This window comes from Lepidochelys olivacea, assembly GCF_965140295.1.
Source record: "Lepidochelys olivacea isolate rLepOli2 genome assembly, chromosome: 4".
Taxonomy (NCBI): Eukaryota; Metazoa; Chordata; order Testudines; family Cheloniidae; genus Lepidochelys; species Lepidochelys olivacea.
This window is the reverse complement of record NC_140414.1, coordinates 135,172,202-135,187,808: the sequence shown is the minus strand read 5'-3', so window position 1 is coordinate 135,187,808 and position 15,607 is coordinate 135,172,202. Positions and strand designations below refer to the sequence as shown.

The following is a 15,607-nucleotide window of genomic DNA, read 5'->3' as shown; positions in this document are numbered from 1 at the left end:
CAAATAAATTGGTTAGTCTCTAAGGTGCCACAAGTCCTCCTTTTCTTTTTGCTAATACAGACTAACACGACTGTTACTCTGAAATCTGACATCATAATAAAAAAGGCTGACACAGGAGTTGCCATCGTCGTCATGAATAGGTCAGAATATGAACAAGAGAATGCTAGGCAGCTCTGTAACACCACATTCTACAGGCCATTACCCTCTGATTCCACTGAGGGTTACCAAAAGAAACTACACCATCTGCACAAGAAACTCCCTGACAAAGCACAGGAACAAATCTACACAGACACACCCCTAGAAGCCTGATATGGGATATTCTATCTGCTACCCAAGATCCATAAACCTGGAAATCCTGGATGTTCCATCATCTCAGGCACTGGCACCCTGACAGCAGGATTGTCTGGCTATGTAGACTCTCTCCTCAGGCCCTACGCTACCAGCACTCCCAGCTGTCTTTGAGACACCACTGACTTCCTGAGGAAACTACAATCCCTTGATCTTCCAGAAAACACCATCGTAGCCACGTTGGTGTAGAGGGCTTCTACATCCATAATCTTCACAAAGATTGACTACAAGCCGTCAGGAACAGTATCCCTAATAATGTCACGGCAAACTTGGTGGTTGAACTTTGTGACTTTGTTCTCACTCACAACTATTTCACATTTGAGGACAATATATACCTTCAAGTCAATGGCACTGCTATGGGTACCCGCATGGCCCCAGCATTTTTATGGCTGACTTAGAGGACGAGAGCTGAGGAAGCGTTGTTCTAACACCCCTACTCTACTTGTGCTACGTTGATGACATCATCATCTGGACCCATGGAAAAGAAGCCCTTGAGGAATTCCACCAGGATGTCAACAATTTCCATCCCACTATCAACCTCAGCCTGGACCAGTCCACACAAGAGATCCACTTCCTGGACACTACAGTGCTAATAAGCGATGGTCACATAAACACCACCCTGTACTGGAAACCTACTGACTGCTATACTTCCCTACATGCCTCCAGCTTCCATCCAGGACACACCACACGATCCAGTGGGCCATCCTGATTATCACTACAAAAGTTTTTTTTCTCCTGCTGATAATAGTCCACCTTAATTGATTTGTCTCGTTAGAGTTGGTATGGCAACCCCCATCTTTTCATGTTTGTGTGTGTGTATCTTCCTACTGCATGGAGTGGAAAATACATCTGATGAAGTGGGTTTTAGCCCATGAAAGCTTACGCCCAAATAAATTTGTTAGTCTCTAAGGTGCCACAAGTTCTTTTTTTTGATAATTTTAAGGAATTCTCAGTAATCCTTTTGGGTGGTGAAAAGTAATATCATGGGGCCAATTGAGGAAATGTTGTGGGGGACATGAGTGTTACCCATATGTATGCAAATGTTTTTTTTTTTTAAGGTAAGGGTGATGGAGGAAATTATCTGTGTTTTAACTGTTTATTTCTCCAGCTCTTGCAGCAGCTTTGGAAGGAGCCCTAAGCAGTACTGCTCGAGTAACCCTTCAGGCAATTACTGCCCAGGAAGCTGCAGTGCAAGCTGTTAATACTCATGCTCAGATATTGAAGGAGGCTATGGATAATTCTGAGGTAAACTGAATAAAATGCTGATGCAGCTCTTTGTCTACTGAAATATCTAGAAATGTTTATCATACAATCGAAGATAATATCAGATAGTTGATTTTTCTCCTGGGGGTTTGAACATGTAATGGCACTTTTGTTCCTCAGTTTCTCTGTCTGTGAAATAGGGATAGTTCTTATTTGCCTGCTCAATTTGGGTATTCAGAGAGTTAACATTTAATATACATGAAGTGTGTAGGAAATGAATATACTAAATATTGTGGTAAGGGCATCAAACTGCCCTATAACTCCATTTTAGATCACTTTGTTAAAACCATTACTATTGCTAAAATAGTTCCAGTCGGAGAACACTTCAGCCTCCCTGGACACTCAGTTACAGTGGATTTCTCTCTCTTGCTACAGAAGTTCATTTGTTAGTGTCTGGTAGTGAATATGGAATGTGTCATCATGGAGTCTCACATCAGTGTCAATGTATGAGGATTCAGCAAACACTATAAATGAACAAGTATATGGCAGATCAGTCTGAAGTGAAAAGTGCAGACACAATTGCATGTGGGACAGAAAAAATTGTCCGTGACCACTGCAAGCTATTGTATCCTTGCTTTGTGCTGTTCATATTTTTCTCATAAGTTGCTGATACCTCTTGCTTCAAAGTGGTTAACAGCAGCATGACAAATGTGCTGCCACCTTGCTCTGTCATGGGATGTTGCTTCCCAGTTACTGGGATCACCCGGACATGTTTTCAAGCTTGACTTCAGTGTATCTTTATACCATTTGTACTGATCAACATGAGAGTGGGTGCCTTACATTGACCGACCATAATATATGGCCTTGGGTGTTCTTGGGTTGGCCATACAAACGAGGGGCCCAGGCCAATGCAGTTGAGTTGTTATGACATCCAACAATGATTAAGGAGTTTGGTTTAGGAATCTTGTGCCATTATGTGACCCAGCAAAGAGACTGAAGACAGCGCATATGGAACTGATCAAGTTTCCTGGTATGGTGGTGATCCCATATAGAAGTGTTATCACCACTGCCTCATAAACATATCTTAGCGCTTATTTGTATGCCTGTAGTGTTCCATAGGCAGTGTGACAACATTGCCAATGCAAAGCTTGCCTTAGCTATTTGATGGGTAATCTCATAGTTAATTGTGGCACTGTTTGACAGCATGCTTCCTAGGTAACAAAACTTCTCCATGGACTTAAGCATTGTACACATCCCCTGGCACAAGTTGGTATAGTACTGCAGTTTTCTTTCAGCTAACTGTGAAACCAGAGCAGTTAACTACATGAGCGAAGTGATCATTTATAAATCGACTATTACTAATCAAGTGAGCAACTAGTGCAGTCATAGGCGCACACGAGCTCTTTAAGTAAATCTGCCACTTTTATGGAAGCATTAAACAACTTTCCATCGGTGTGGAAATGAATAAATAATCCTCTGTCAGTGTTATGAAATGCATCCATAAGCATAGTTGAAAAAAGGATGGAAAAGAGTGTGGGAGCCATCATGAACCTGGTTTGGTGCCACTGGAAAGGAGTCTGATATCTTGCCATTTTCCCCCACTCTGGCCATCATCCCATTGTGCACAAAATGACAAAAACAAACTTTGAATAGCATCCAGAGATGAATAAAAGTTTCCAAAGTCTTTCATGATTTACAGAATTAAAAGCCGTGGCTAAGTTGATGGACACCATATAAAGGTCATGGTTTTTCTCCCGTCACTTTTCCTGAAGTTGATGGGCTGTGAAGATGTCTGCAGTGCCCTGTCCAGCCCAAAATCCACATTGAGAGTCGGGGAGGAGATTTCCATAAGATAGGGGTTAAATCTGTTCAGTATAACCCATGGAAGGCTTTTCTCAGCAACAGAAGGTAGAAAAATGACATGGTGACTATCAGTTTGCCTTATCACCTTCGTAAGGGTGAATGATATTGGCATACTTGAAATCCTGTAGCACTGACTCTTGCTCTCAGATAGTGGGGAAGAATCTTGAAAGACACCTTGCAATAGGATAGCCAGCCTGCTTGTAGATCTGTGCTGGAATGGCACCTGGTCTGGGTGCTTTCCCTTGTGACCTCTGCTTGACTGCTATTAGGGTCTCATATCAGGTTGGGGCTAGTACAAGATCTTATTTTAAAGAGCGCTGTTGAATAGTATTAATTGCTTTCTCAGAAATGTTGGAAGGGCAGTTGAGTATCAACTATTTGAAACTGAACTGTTTGTTCATCGAGCAAGTATTTCTTTTTTTTTGTCAGTTGAACGGATTGCTGTCCAGCATGCATTATCATGTTGCATCTGAGGCCATACGCAGCACAAAGGCCAGCAAAACAGCTTTGGGGTGTCTTTGTGGTCTGCTGTCCATGGTAACTCCATGGCTTTATTTTTCTGACCACTGGTTTTTTATTTGCCAAAGTCTGGTATGAGCCACCTTCCTAGCTGCTGAATCCTTATCCTTAATGTAGACTCGATGTGTAGTATGCAGTGAGTGTTTTGGGGTCATTCTCCTCAAACCAGTCCTGGTTCCTCTTAACCAAGCTGAAAACTTCAGCAGCCATATTATATGTTGTACGGTATCTCAAAAATGTTTCCAGGCTGTGTCTACATCCATGAAGATGTCTGTGGCTAAGGAATGTACATTAGCTATGCCAACATACAGTCCCAGTGTGTTTTAATTTAGCATTTCTAGATGTTATTTTCAGTAGAGTTCTGTTACTTTCAGCCATGTTCTAGGCCAGAAGGTGTTCAAGTGGCTAATTAGCTTTACAGAGGCATATCCATAGCTAATCAGGACTGGGCTTGAGAGGTCTCCTATGTGGAAAGTCTGAAATGGTGATACTACTTTTCACATTGGGGAATTTGGCAGTCAATGCTACTGGATTGATAGGAACTGTATGAAAAATATATTCATATGTTTTAAAATGAAAGGAACATGATTATATAGATTAAACTGAATCTAGAGCTTGAATTTTAAAAGATTATTTTTAAAACACAAGAACTAGTATTCTATTTACTTGTATTACATTTTTAAAGATCAGCAAATATTTCCCAGTAGTGTCCAACCCAAAGACTCCTACATTTCTCTATTTCAGGAGGATCAATGTGAAATTGACTAGTTTATTTTCACTGTTTAGTCAGAACAAAGTGCATAAAGTAAACAGCATAAATTCTGATAAAATTAGATTTTAAAAACTTTCAGTTGTTAGTATTAGTAACAAAGGTAATTGTTTTTAAATGACTTAAGTTAATTTTTAAAAGGGCATATTTCAAGTTAATTGCAAATTAGTTAGGAACCTTCAAGTTTGTGCAGCTATTTTGAATTTCCATTCCTGCTGATAATTTTGTTAGTGGTTATAACTTGCCTAATTAGAAAGCTTGTGCTTCCTAGACTTCAGGAGAGAGAAAATCTGCTCAGTGGCGGACCTTGGAGGAAGCATTGAAAGATCGCAGGAAGGCTGTGGATGAAGCTGCTGATGCCCTTCTGAAAGCCAAGTAAGTTGTTCTGAGCATTTCATAGGGTTGATTACATATCGCCAGTGTCCAATTTGGCAGAAATTCTAGAAACGACACACAGTAAACTGTATTTGTGTAAATTAGATTGTTTGTTCTTGTTCATAACTAGATTATACCTGGGCCAGCACCAAAGAATTTAACCCAAGCATACTCTTGATATAAGAGTGCTTAGCATGTGCTCTCAGGTGTCTCTGGATTTGGTATTTTGCAGAATATTGATATAATAGAGAATCTGAAACAGTAAAATCTTAGATATTTTCATTGTTTCCTTTCCTTTTTCTAATAAAACAATGAATGAATCTGATCACTCTTGGAGCTTAGATACTGTGGCAGTGAGACCAAACAACCCAAATCTGGTCTGAACTATTAATTAGAAGAGACAGTGGACCAAAAAAAAAATTATATCTGTAATATCTTGTGCAGATAAAATCTTGGATAAACTTAAACAGTATTAGCAAACGTATTGCAGATATTTCACAGCTGGCCTCTGTATGTACAGGGATCAATAATACCATTAGGTATCATCAGTTGTAATGGCCAAAACTTTAAAACCTGGTTATATAAAGTTAGACGCCTTAGGATTGTGCAGTAATTACATTAGAAACTTAAAAATAAGATGCATATCCTTGCTTTTTAGATCATAATCCTTTTTCAGCACATAATCCTAAAGTTTTGTATAACTACTTCTAACTCTTCGTTAATGAGTTTTTAATTTATGCAGGCTCCTGAAGAATAGTGATTTCAATGGTATTAAAGGGCCTGTGTATGTGGAAGTAGGACACACCTAAAATTTGGTTATCTTGGAAAGACTCTTTCTGGGGAGATGCGAAAAATAAAACCTGAAAGCATGTGGGAAGAACTCAGGAAAGCCCATCAGTAAAACCCCCCCAGAAAGCTAGTAAACGATAAAAATGCTCCTAATAGCCACTGACTGTGTGTAAACTTTTTTCAACAAAAAAAATCCTTTTTAAATTCAAAATGATTGGAGTGTTGAATGCTGCTCTTCCCCTCCCCTTACTGTTAGGAATAGTCAAACAGGTATCACTAGAGCCAGTATTTTTAAAGAACACTTAAGATAATTTAGCTATAATAAAAATCTGACTGGCTGCTGTTCGTTTACTTTTTGCTCTATTGCTTGTATTCATTTAGGGCCTGCTTCATAGTCCCTTGAAGCAATGGGAGTCTTTCCTATTCGTTTCAATGGGCTTTGGATCAGGAACATAGTGCTGTTGTCTTGAGTTTCCAATTATGCAAGGGGAGAACTTAAATTAAAAAAAAAAGTCACAAAAACATGTCTATTAATGTTTGAGTTTATAAAGGTCTCTCCATTTCCTTTTCATCACACCCTCCAAAAAACTTGGGCCAAAAGTTATACAGCCAATTCACTTCTAAAAATGTAAGCGTTTCTTTAGTACTAAACTTTGCATTAGCTAGAAGTGGCTCAGTTTTCAAATATCAGGTGTGTTTGATTTGGCAGAGTACATCCAACCCAGTTCCCTGCATGTAACAATGTACAAATGTACAATTGCATATACAATTTAAGAATATAAAACTAAATGAGCTTCCAAAATAAATCTGTGTCCTCACAACCCAACCTGTTGGGCAAAAAGTTTTATGAAGGAAAATTTCACACTAAATACAATCATAATTTCAAATCTGTTTAAAACATTGAACCCTCTAGCAGCTCTGTTTAGAGTTTAAAGTTCTCCTTTAGTTAGTTTGTTAGGTCATCTGATCAATCTCCCTGCCAGTGCAGATAAGAAGGGAACTTCTGTATATGCTAATTAGTAGTTTCGGCCTTTTTCAGAGAAAAATTAGAGAAAATGAAGGGTGTGATTGATGATGCCAAGAAGTCTCAGATCGCTGGAACCAAATCTCACATACTTGCAGCAGAAGAGAATCTTCATCATATGATAATTGACCTGGACAATGAAGTAAAAAAGGTAACGATTTCCAAGTCTGTTCTAACAAATCATCATTTGCATAATGGGTAATTGCCAGCATGTGCAGAAACTCCTGCAATAGCTTAAAAATACTGAGTATAAATTCAGAACCATTCAGCTATAATTTTGAGCTTTTGAGCTGACCTGTCACAATGAACAATTTTTCACAAGATCCTGGTGGGTGGGGAAAAGGTGGCTCAATTACTTGATCTGTTTTAGTGGGTGAATGCTTTCTTTAGTTTGATGGAAGTTGGGTAACTTGTAGCTTTTGATCACGGTGCTAGTTGTAAATCAATCAGAATGGATAAATAGACACTTGACGTATTCAGGTACTGCTGTTTTTCACGATACTCTGGAGTTGCTTTTTTTGTTTTCCCTCTTCAGGAAAAAAATGTAAATAATATTATAGGTGAATTAGAGGGTTGTGATGTTCTTTAACCTTCATGAGAAATTCATATTTCTTTGAAAGATAGGAAAGGAGAGACACCATGGTCCAGTGATTAGAACACAGAACTAGCAGCAACCATCTGTTTTGCCAATGATTTTCTGTGTAGTCTCAGGCAAATCACTTTACTTCTCTTTTTCAGCTTTCTTATTTGTAAAGTGACGATAAAACTTACCTGCCTTGCAGGGTTCTTATGACTTATAAAGCTGCTTTTATTGAAATGTGCCTTTTCTTTTGCCTTTATGTATTGATAGGAACATCAGCACACAGATCTAAACTAGAACAACAGCTATAGGGTCAATCTTGGCTATAAACAATACAATATGATTGTCTCAGAACTGGCTAACTTAGAGCATAGATATGACCTTAACTGTGTTCCATCAGTGCTAAACCCTTGGATGTGTTCAGGGACTTAGCTTTGATGTAGAATACTCTTAGGGTATGTCCACACTGCCAATTAAAAATCTGCAGCACCGAGTCTCAGAGCCTGGGTCAGCTGGCCCGGGCTGTGAGGCTAAAAATAGCAGTGTAGATGCTTGGGCTGGAGAGTGGAATCTTAGAGCTGAAGCTCCAGCCTGAATCCAAATGTTTACACTGTAATCATATAGCCCTGAGCCTGAGTCAACTGACCTGTGCCAGTCATGGCTGTGCCATGGGTCACACTGTTAAACAATAGAGTACCAATTGAAATTTATAAAATATTTTTGGGTGTTTTTTTACATTTTCAATTATGAAGTATACAGTGCTCACTTTATATTATTTTTTGATTAAATATTTACACTGTAAAAAAGATAAACAAAAGAAATAGTATTTTTCAGTTCACCTCATACAAGTACTGTAGTTCAATTTCTTTACCATGAAAGTGTAATTTACAAATGTAGATTTTTTTTTTTTGTTACATAACTGTACTCAAAAACAAAACAGTGTAAAACTTTAGAGCCTAGAAGTCCACTCAGTCCTACCTCTTGTTCAGCTAATCGCTAAGACAAACAAGTTTGTTTACATTTACGGGAGATACTGCTGCGTGCTTCTTATTTACAATGTCACTTGAAAGTGAGAACAGGCGTTCGCGTGGCACTTTTGTAGCCAGTGTTGCAAGGTATTGGTGTCAGATATGCTCAACATTCTTATGTCCCTTCATGCCTGGGCCACCGTTCCAGAGGACATGCTTCCAGGAGGATGATATTCATTTAAAAAAAATAATGCTGTAATTAAATTTGTGACTGAACTCCTTGGGGGAGAATTGTATGTCTCTTGTTCTGTTTTACCTGTATTCTGCCGTATATTTCATGTTATAGCCGTCTCGGATGATGACCCAGCACACGTTCATTTTAAGAACACTTTTGCAGCAGATTTAATAAAACACAAAGAAGGTACCAATGTGAGATTTCTAAAAATAGCTATAGAACTCAACCCAAGATTTTAGAATCTGAAGTGCAGTCCAAAATCTGAGAGGGACGAGGTGTGGAGCTGCTTTTAGAAGTCTTAAAAGAGCAACACTCCGATGCGGAAACTACAGAATTGAAACCACCAAAAAAGAAAATCAGCTTTCTGCTGGTGGCATCTGACTCAGATGGTGAAAATGAACATGCGTTGGTCTGCTCTGCTTTGGATTGTTATCGAGCAGAAACCCACCATCGGCATGGACACATGTCCTTTGGAATGGTGGATGAAACATCAAGGGACATATGAAACTTTAGCGCATCTGGTACATAAATACCGTGCCACGCCAGTTACAACAGTGCCATGCGAACACCTGTTCTCCCTTCAGGTGACATTGTAAACAAGAAGCAGGAAGCAAATTACAACCAAACTTGTTTGTCTCAGTGATTGGCTGAAGTAGGACTGATTGAACTTGTAGGCTCTAAAGTTTTACATTATTTATTTTATTTCTAAATGCAGTTATCTTTTTGTACATAATTCCACATTTGTAAGTTCAACTTTCATGCTAAAGAGATTGCACTACAGTACTTGTATAAGCTGAATTGAAAAATACTATTTTTTACAGTGCAAATATTTGTAATAAATATAAAGTGAGCACTGTACACTTTGTATTCTGTGTTGTAATTGAAATCAATATATTTTAAAATGTGGAAAACATCCAAAAATATTTAAATAAATGGTATTCCATTATTTAACAGCGTGATTAATTGCGATTAATTTTTTTCATCGCACGATTAATCGTGATTAATTTTTTTCATCACTTGACAGCCCTAATAGATATACCTTTGAAGGCAAGTATTAAATCATATCTAACCCAATTTTTATTATATCTTGTAGGTTCAGGCAGCACAATCTGAGGCTAAGATAGTAGCTCAGTACCATGAACTTGTGGCGAAAGCTAAGGATGAATTTCAGCGAGAACTGGATAGTATCACTCCAGAAATACAAACTGGCTGGAAGGGGCTCAGTAAGTCTTGGACTGTTATGTTACCTTTAATATTTAATGATGCACAAAGCACTTTGTTTTCCAAGAGCGCTACAGCTGTGTATACTGACATACAGTTGTTTTAATTTTCTGTTTCTATACATTAATTGTAAACTATTGTGAATTAACTCTAAAATCCCAAGTAATCTGAACCAACTGGTACAGAAGGCCCTCATTTTCAGTAGGTAATTTATGGAGCAATTATGCTCTTGGTGATGAAATCACAAGAGATGGTTTTTGGGTAGCTTGAAGAAAGCACCCGCACTGAAACTTAACATTAGAAAGGTACTTATGCTGTCCTCTGTTGTAGTCTTTTAAATTTCCAGGTGTTCCAAGAGTAGTGATGTAGATAAACCCATATGATGGAAAGAGAAGGCCAGGTGAAACTGAAAAGGGTCCTTTCAATAAAGCAGAAGCAACTGTTATTTATGTAACAGTTAGAGTAACTTAGTTTTGTTTTTCTACTTGTTTCCATTAAAAAATCAAATCTGTAATATTTCCTTTCTGAGATTCTTAATGGAATATAAACTGTATAAAGCAGTAAACTGTTTAAAGAGATCTGTAGCTGAGTTTTTATAGAATATGGGTGGAGTAACCAGTGTACAGTTAGCTAGATTAAATTATCTTGAACTGAAATGGAGCAAGTCCATTTAATGTCACACAGAAGCTCTCTTGAGATAGTACTGAACAGCTACTGCTCTACTGCATCAGTGATCATCAGATAACATGACAGATATGTTCAACAACAGAGATAAAGCATAAGGATGTTTCTTTCATTTGGAAAGTATATATTATTAAATACCATGGTTTTGCCCTGTTGCTGAGTACCTTTGAGTAAAGCCCCTAAGCATATGCATAACTCTTCCCTTTTCAGAACAAAGAACTTCAAGCATATGCTTAAATGCTTTGCAAAATCCAGGCCTTCCTTCTGAAGAATGGTTTGGCATTTATCTGGCCCTGGGAGTCTATAACTTTCTGACAATGTTTAGCTTCCTTGACATAGTTGAGGCTATCACTTAATAGCTTTCAGGGATGTTTTAATGATTCATCTTATGGATATGCAAAGGCATGTTTATAATTTAAGAAGTGATTTTTTTTTTTTAAATGATCAGAGGGATAGCCGTGTTAGTCTGGGTCTTTAAAAGCGGCAAAGAGTCCTGGGTGTTACGAATTACACCTGGTAGGACGTGCACACAAATGCTGCGAATTACACCTGGTAGGACACGCACAGTTCGAATCTAGGCTGAGGCACATAAAGTCCACAACTGCAGAGTTCCCAAAAAACACCAAGTTTATTACGCTCAAGCGTGGTGCCCCCCTGCTAGCCAGGAGGGCACCCCGAATACAGATTATACAAAGGTGTTATACTTTTTAGCAAAGCATGTTGCCCTCGTGCATCGGAAACCTTAGCCAATAAACAAACCCTTTTCTTATCTACCACCTATCCCTGCTTGGTGCATTCCTCGTGCTAAACCAGTATGTTAATTACACAACATGGTCCTAAAGCCATGCATCAGTAACTTTTATTATCAGGATGGGAGGCCTCACATCAAAGGCCAGGAGACAGGGAGTTAGAGACTGACAAAAAACAGATACTGGGAGTCAAGGCAGGCTGGAGACAAGGAGGAGGATTTTTACAAGGATGCAGTATCTAAGGAACACTCCTCCTGGTGCATGATGTGCTTGCGTTTAGACACTGGTGGGCCCCAAACCAAAATGGAGTCACATGTGCTAACTTTTCCTTAACATGGGGCACCTTATAGACTAACAGACGTATTGGAGCATAAGCTTTTGGCCACCGGACTCTTGCCGTTTTTTTAATGATGTTTGTTTAAATTGTTGTCTTGTGTTGTTGTAGTAGTGGATACTGATATGATTCTGAGAGAATGCTGCTGGTTTTTTAGTGTGCTCATACCGTTCATTAGTGAGAGAATGCCCGTCTCACTGTTGAGGCCCATAGCTTTATGTGCATGCAGTGGAAAGCAAAACCTGTGTTGGAAATAGTGTATTTACCAGATACTTGTTCATATTTATGTGGTCAGAGAAATTGGCAGCAGTAACTTCAGCACTGAACTTTGAAAAGTAAATACACATTTTTCTAAGTTACTGTTCTTTTTACTTGTCAGGTGACTTACTAAATATGGTTCTACAGAGAGTGGAGTATTGTGTTAGAGCAGCAAATAAGCCTGGCCTGATAACATTACAGCTCTTCTGTCAGTGAAATTGGAGTTTTTTATTCTTTGGGGAATTTCTCTGCTAGGTGCTTGGGTTTTTTTTCTCCTGGCTTAAAGATATGCTAGCCCATATTAGGAACCATTTGAAACATATCTAAGTAGAGAGTCACAAATTCTTTAAACAGTAATTTAAAATTTCAATTACCTTACCTAAAGGACTTGCAGAGCTTGATGCGCTATAGAGAATTTTGTCAGAATAAATCTTGTACCTGTGTACCTCATGCAATTAATGCAGTCAGGATTTGTATCCTAGCACGAAACAAGGGGGGAAAAAAACAGCCAGCAAGCGTTATTCAGGAAACCTCGGTTATGCTGTTCTGATGATGGTTTATCAAACAATCTAAGATTTTGTTTTATATCCAATATAAAAAAAAAAATTTCATAGCTTTTAATGAGTTAGCTTCTGAATTGGTCTACGTATTTGTGGACATAACATATTTGTGTATGTTACAGGTTGTGAATTAATATTAACTTAGTAGGATATAGCTGTGCTGAATCATGCTGCAGTAGTTCACCTTTTCTGTGATTTTCTGTGATTACTGCTTTTATTTTTAAGGAATTTGTAACAGCCATTAAAAAAAAACTTCACCTCAGGCCCAAAAATAGCATTCTAGGTCTTTGCAGATGGTAAACTGTTTTTGCCAAATTCTCTTCAAACAAACAAGAAAAGCTATTTTGAAAATAAGTTTAATAAAATTTTCCTTATTTCATTAATAAAGACAGTGATAAGAATAAATCTGTGAAATGTGAGCAGCCTTTTTAGATGTAAAAGGCTGTGTCTAGAAAAATGAACATATTGGAACTCATGGCTATGAATTGTAGCAGGTTCATTTTTCAGGTGTTTAGTTCTGCACTCTGTGTTAATTCTTGAAATTATTTCTTAGCTTTCATGCTCGGGCCCTGATCCTGCAAGTGACAATGCACTTCAGTTGGGCTCCTTGCAAGTGTAGATGTCCCACCTGCAAGCTGTTAATTGCAGGGCAAGGGCACAAAGAGGCCACATTCAGTTTGCGTTTTCTGGGGGAAATCTTCCCTGTGCTGGTCTGTCTTAAATTCCAGTCTTGAGAGAGCTTCATTTGAGCAAATAACAAGTTTAATGAACCATATTGCTGCTCATAATTAAATGTTTCAGAGTTGTATTCTGAAGTGTTTGTGTGTCGAGCAATAGGTATGTTGTGGAAACCTCTGCTCTGGAATAACGAAAACTGAAAGACTAACTTCAAAGTGTAATGCTGTGCTTCCCAATTAAAATTTGTAGTCCTTAGTCTTAAACATATTTTAGCTTAATCTGCACTGCTCCTTTGCTATGACTGTTAAAGCTCTAAAATCTGCATTTATGGATTTCGGAATGTGATTTTTAGAGGCTTTGATGTTGTGGGTTTAATGTTGGTAGTATGTAAAGGGACTTTAAAGAGCTTTAACAAAAAGAAAAAGCTGCCAGTCTAACTAAAAGACTCCCTATAATATGCTAGGCACTCTAAATACAAAGCTATGAGTGGTATGTTTTCATGTACATTTCTGCATGCTTTTACCAACTAATTGATTTGCTGTGTTAACTGTTCATTAATTTTTCCAAACCTTCCTCTTTCTGTTGCAGAGATAACTGATTTAGGTGAGTTACTGTAACTTTTTCTGCTCTTATGAATGTTATTTCTCAAGTCTCTTTCTGTGTTTGTGTTGTGCATTGCTTTACAACTAGGCAATATCAACTAGTGTTTAGTTGCTGCATTTATAAAATTTATTAGCGCTGAGGTTTACTTTGGAATACTTCCCATTTAGGTTCTGTGTGTAGTCTGGTTCTTGTCTGTTGTGCTTGTAAATCATACACTTGAAATAGTTTTGCTGCTCAGGTAACAGTTACTGTAAATACTAACAACTGCATGGTTAAATTCCTTACATGAATATTGGCATGTCACTAGGTATGCCCTTATGCTGATCCCAGATGATTGGGAGCACAGAACTGTGAACCAGAAAGTTTTGTGTCCTGCCATTGATTTGCTGGATAACCTTGGGTAAGCCATTTGGGCCTAAATTTTCCAGTGCCCACTAATTTTTAGTTCCTCAATTTTCCTATGCCCACCTTGAGCCTCATTTTGTAGAGGTTCTGAGCACCACCAGCACCGTTTAAAACTTGTAGATACTCAGCACCTCTGAAAACCAGGCCCTTGAGATCAAGTAGGGCCTGCAAAATGAGTGGATGCTTGAAAAATTTTGGCCTAAATGCACTGTAGATTCTTCACATTAGGAAAATGGTAAATTTATCAACTTGCTTAGTTTGATTTTAAAAACTCTGAACCAAAGCAGTTTGTACAAGGAGCTGGTTCCCTTGACATCTAACTTACACACAGTACAAGGAGTTACAAACAACGCTTCATCACAGGAGCAGCGCTTCTTCCTGCCACCTGTCCACGTCATACTAATCATTGATCAGCAGTCCTAAACTGGACTAAAAACTCCCCTTCGCAGCACATTCCCCCAAATAAAATCCCATGCCCAGCAGTATCAATTCCTCCTCCAGTGCCCACCGGAATGGATGGGCTTAGCAGCGCATGCTTGGCAGGTCAACAAGCAGGGCTGGCCCACAACATTTTGGCACCTGAGGCGGGGAGCTCAAATGACGCCCCCATGCCCCCTCGCTTGGGCCAAAACTTTGAAAGGTCTCAATTCTGCCTTCTTCCTGTTCTTCTCCTCTCATGGTACTGCTCTGCTGCCTATCCCAATAAAGGAGAACGAACAACTTAAAATGCTTTGTTCAAAAATTTTAAGTAACACTTAACTTTCAAACGCCTGAACAGCAAAGGTAACTTTTCTTGTCTGCATAGTAAACACTGGCATTTTTATCTGTTTGAATAATCAAAGTGGTGCTTTCCATGCCTTCTTGGTTGCAAAGATTTGAACTGCTTCCTGCTGAAGATCCGCAGTCTGGTCCAGTTCATGCTCTACTGAGATGGTTAGGCTGACCAGCCTCTCCTGTGTCACTGTGGAGCGTAGATGTGTTTTTATTAACTTCAGCTTGGAGAAGCTGCGTTCTCCACTGGCAACTGTTACAGGAAGTGTTAGGAGTGTGCGCAGAGCAACAAAAGCATTTGGAAAGAGGGTGGTCATCCTAGTTGTGCACATATATTCCAGAACAGCCTTTGGAGTTGATCCTGCTGATATGTATCTTGAAAGGGCTTTCAGTTCATCACCTAAATCACTTGCATCAATATTGCGAATGTCATCATGTGTCAACACTGTCTCCAGTGCCCTGCATTGCTGGTGTAGGTGGTCTTCAGGTATAGTGAGGAGTTTTGGAATATCAGATATACCAAATATACTGCTGTGTTCCTTGAGCTGCAAGAAATGTTCTTCAACTGACTGTATGCACAATCTAGCACCTGGTTAAAGAATTCAACTTTGAATTGTTGTTTGGGGTCTCTTATGGGATTATCCTGTGCCTTGTAATCAAAATGTTGTCTT

The 15,607-nt window shown here is 38.8% G+C and overlaps 1 protein-coding gene across 4 annotated transcripts in view; it reads left to right on the top strand.

The window, feature by feature from the left end:
• Positions 1 to 15,607, top strand: part of IMMT (inner membrane mitochondrial protein) — a 39,198-nt gene that overhangs the window by 16,164 nt on the left and 7,427 nt on the right. For 2 of the 4 annotated variants that reach the window (XM_084626981.1, XM_084626979.1), the window contains exons 7-11: positions 1,457 to 1,593; positions 4,974 to 5,077; positions 6,906 to 7,041; positions 9,767 to 9,896; positions 13,746 to 13,760. In XM_084626981.1, coding sequence (XP_084483107.1) covers positions 1,457 to 1,593; positions 4,974 to 5,077; positions 6,906 to 7,041; positions 9,767 to 9,896; positions 13,746 to 13,760 — 522 coding nt within the window. The remainder of the gene's footprint in view (positions 1 to 1,456; positions 1,594 to 4,973; positions 5,078 to 6,905; positions 7,042 to 9,766; positions 9,897 to 13,745; positions 13,761 to 15,607) is intronic. The other 2 variants (XM_084626982.1, XM_084626980.1) reach the window with 1 other exon arrangement.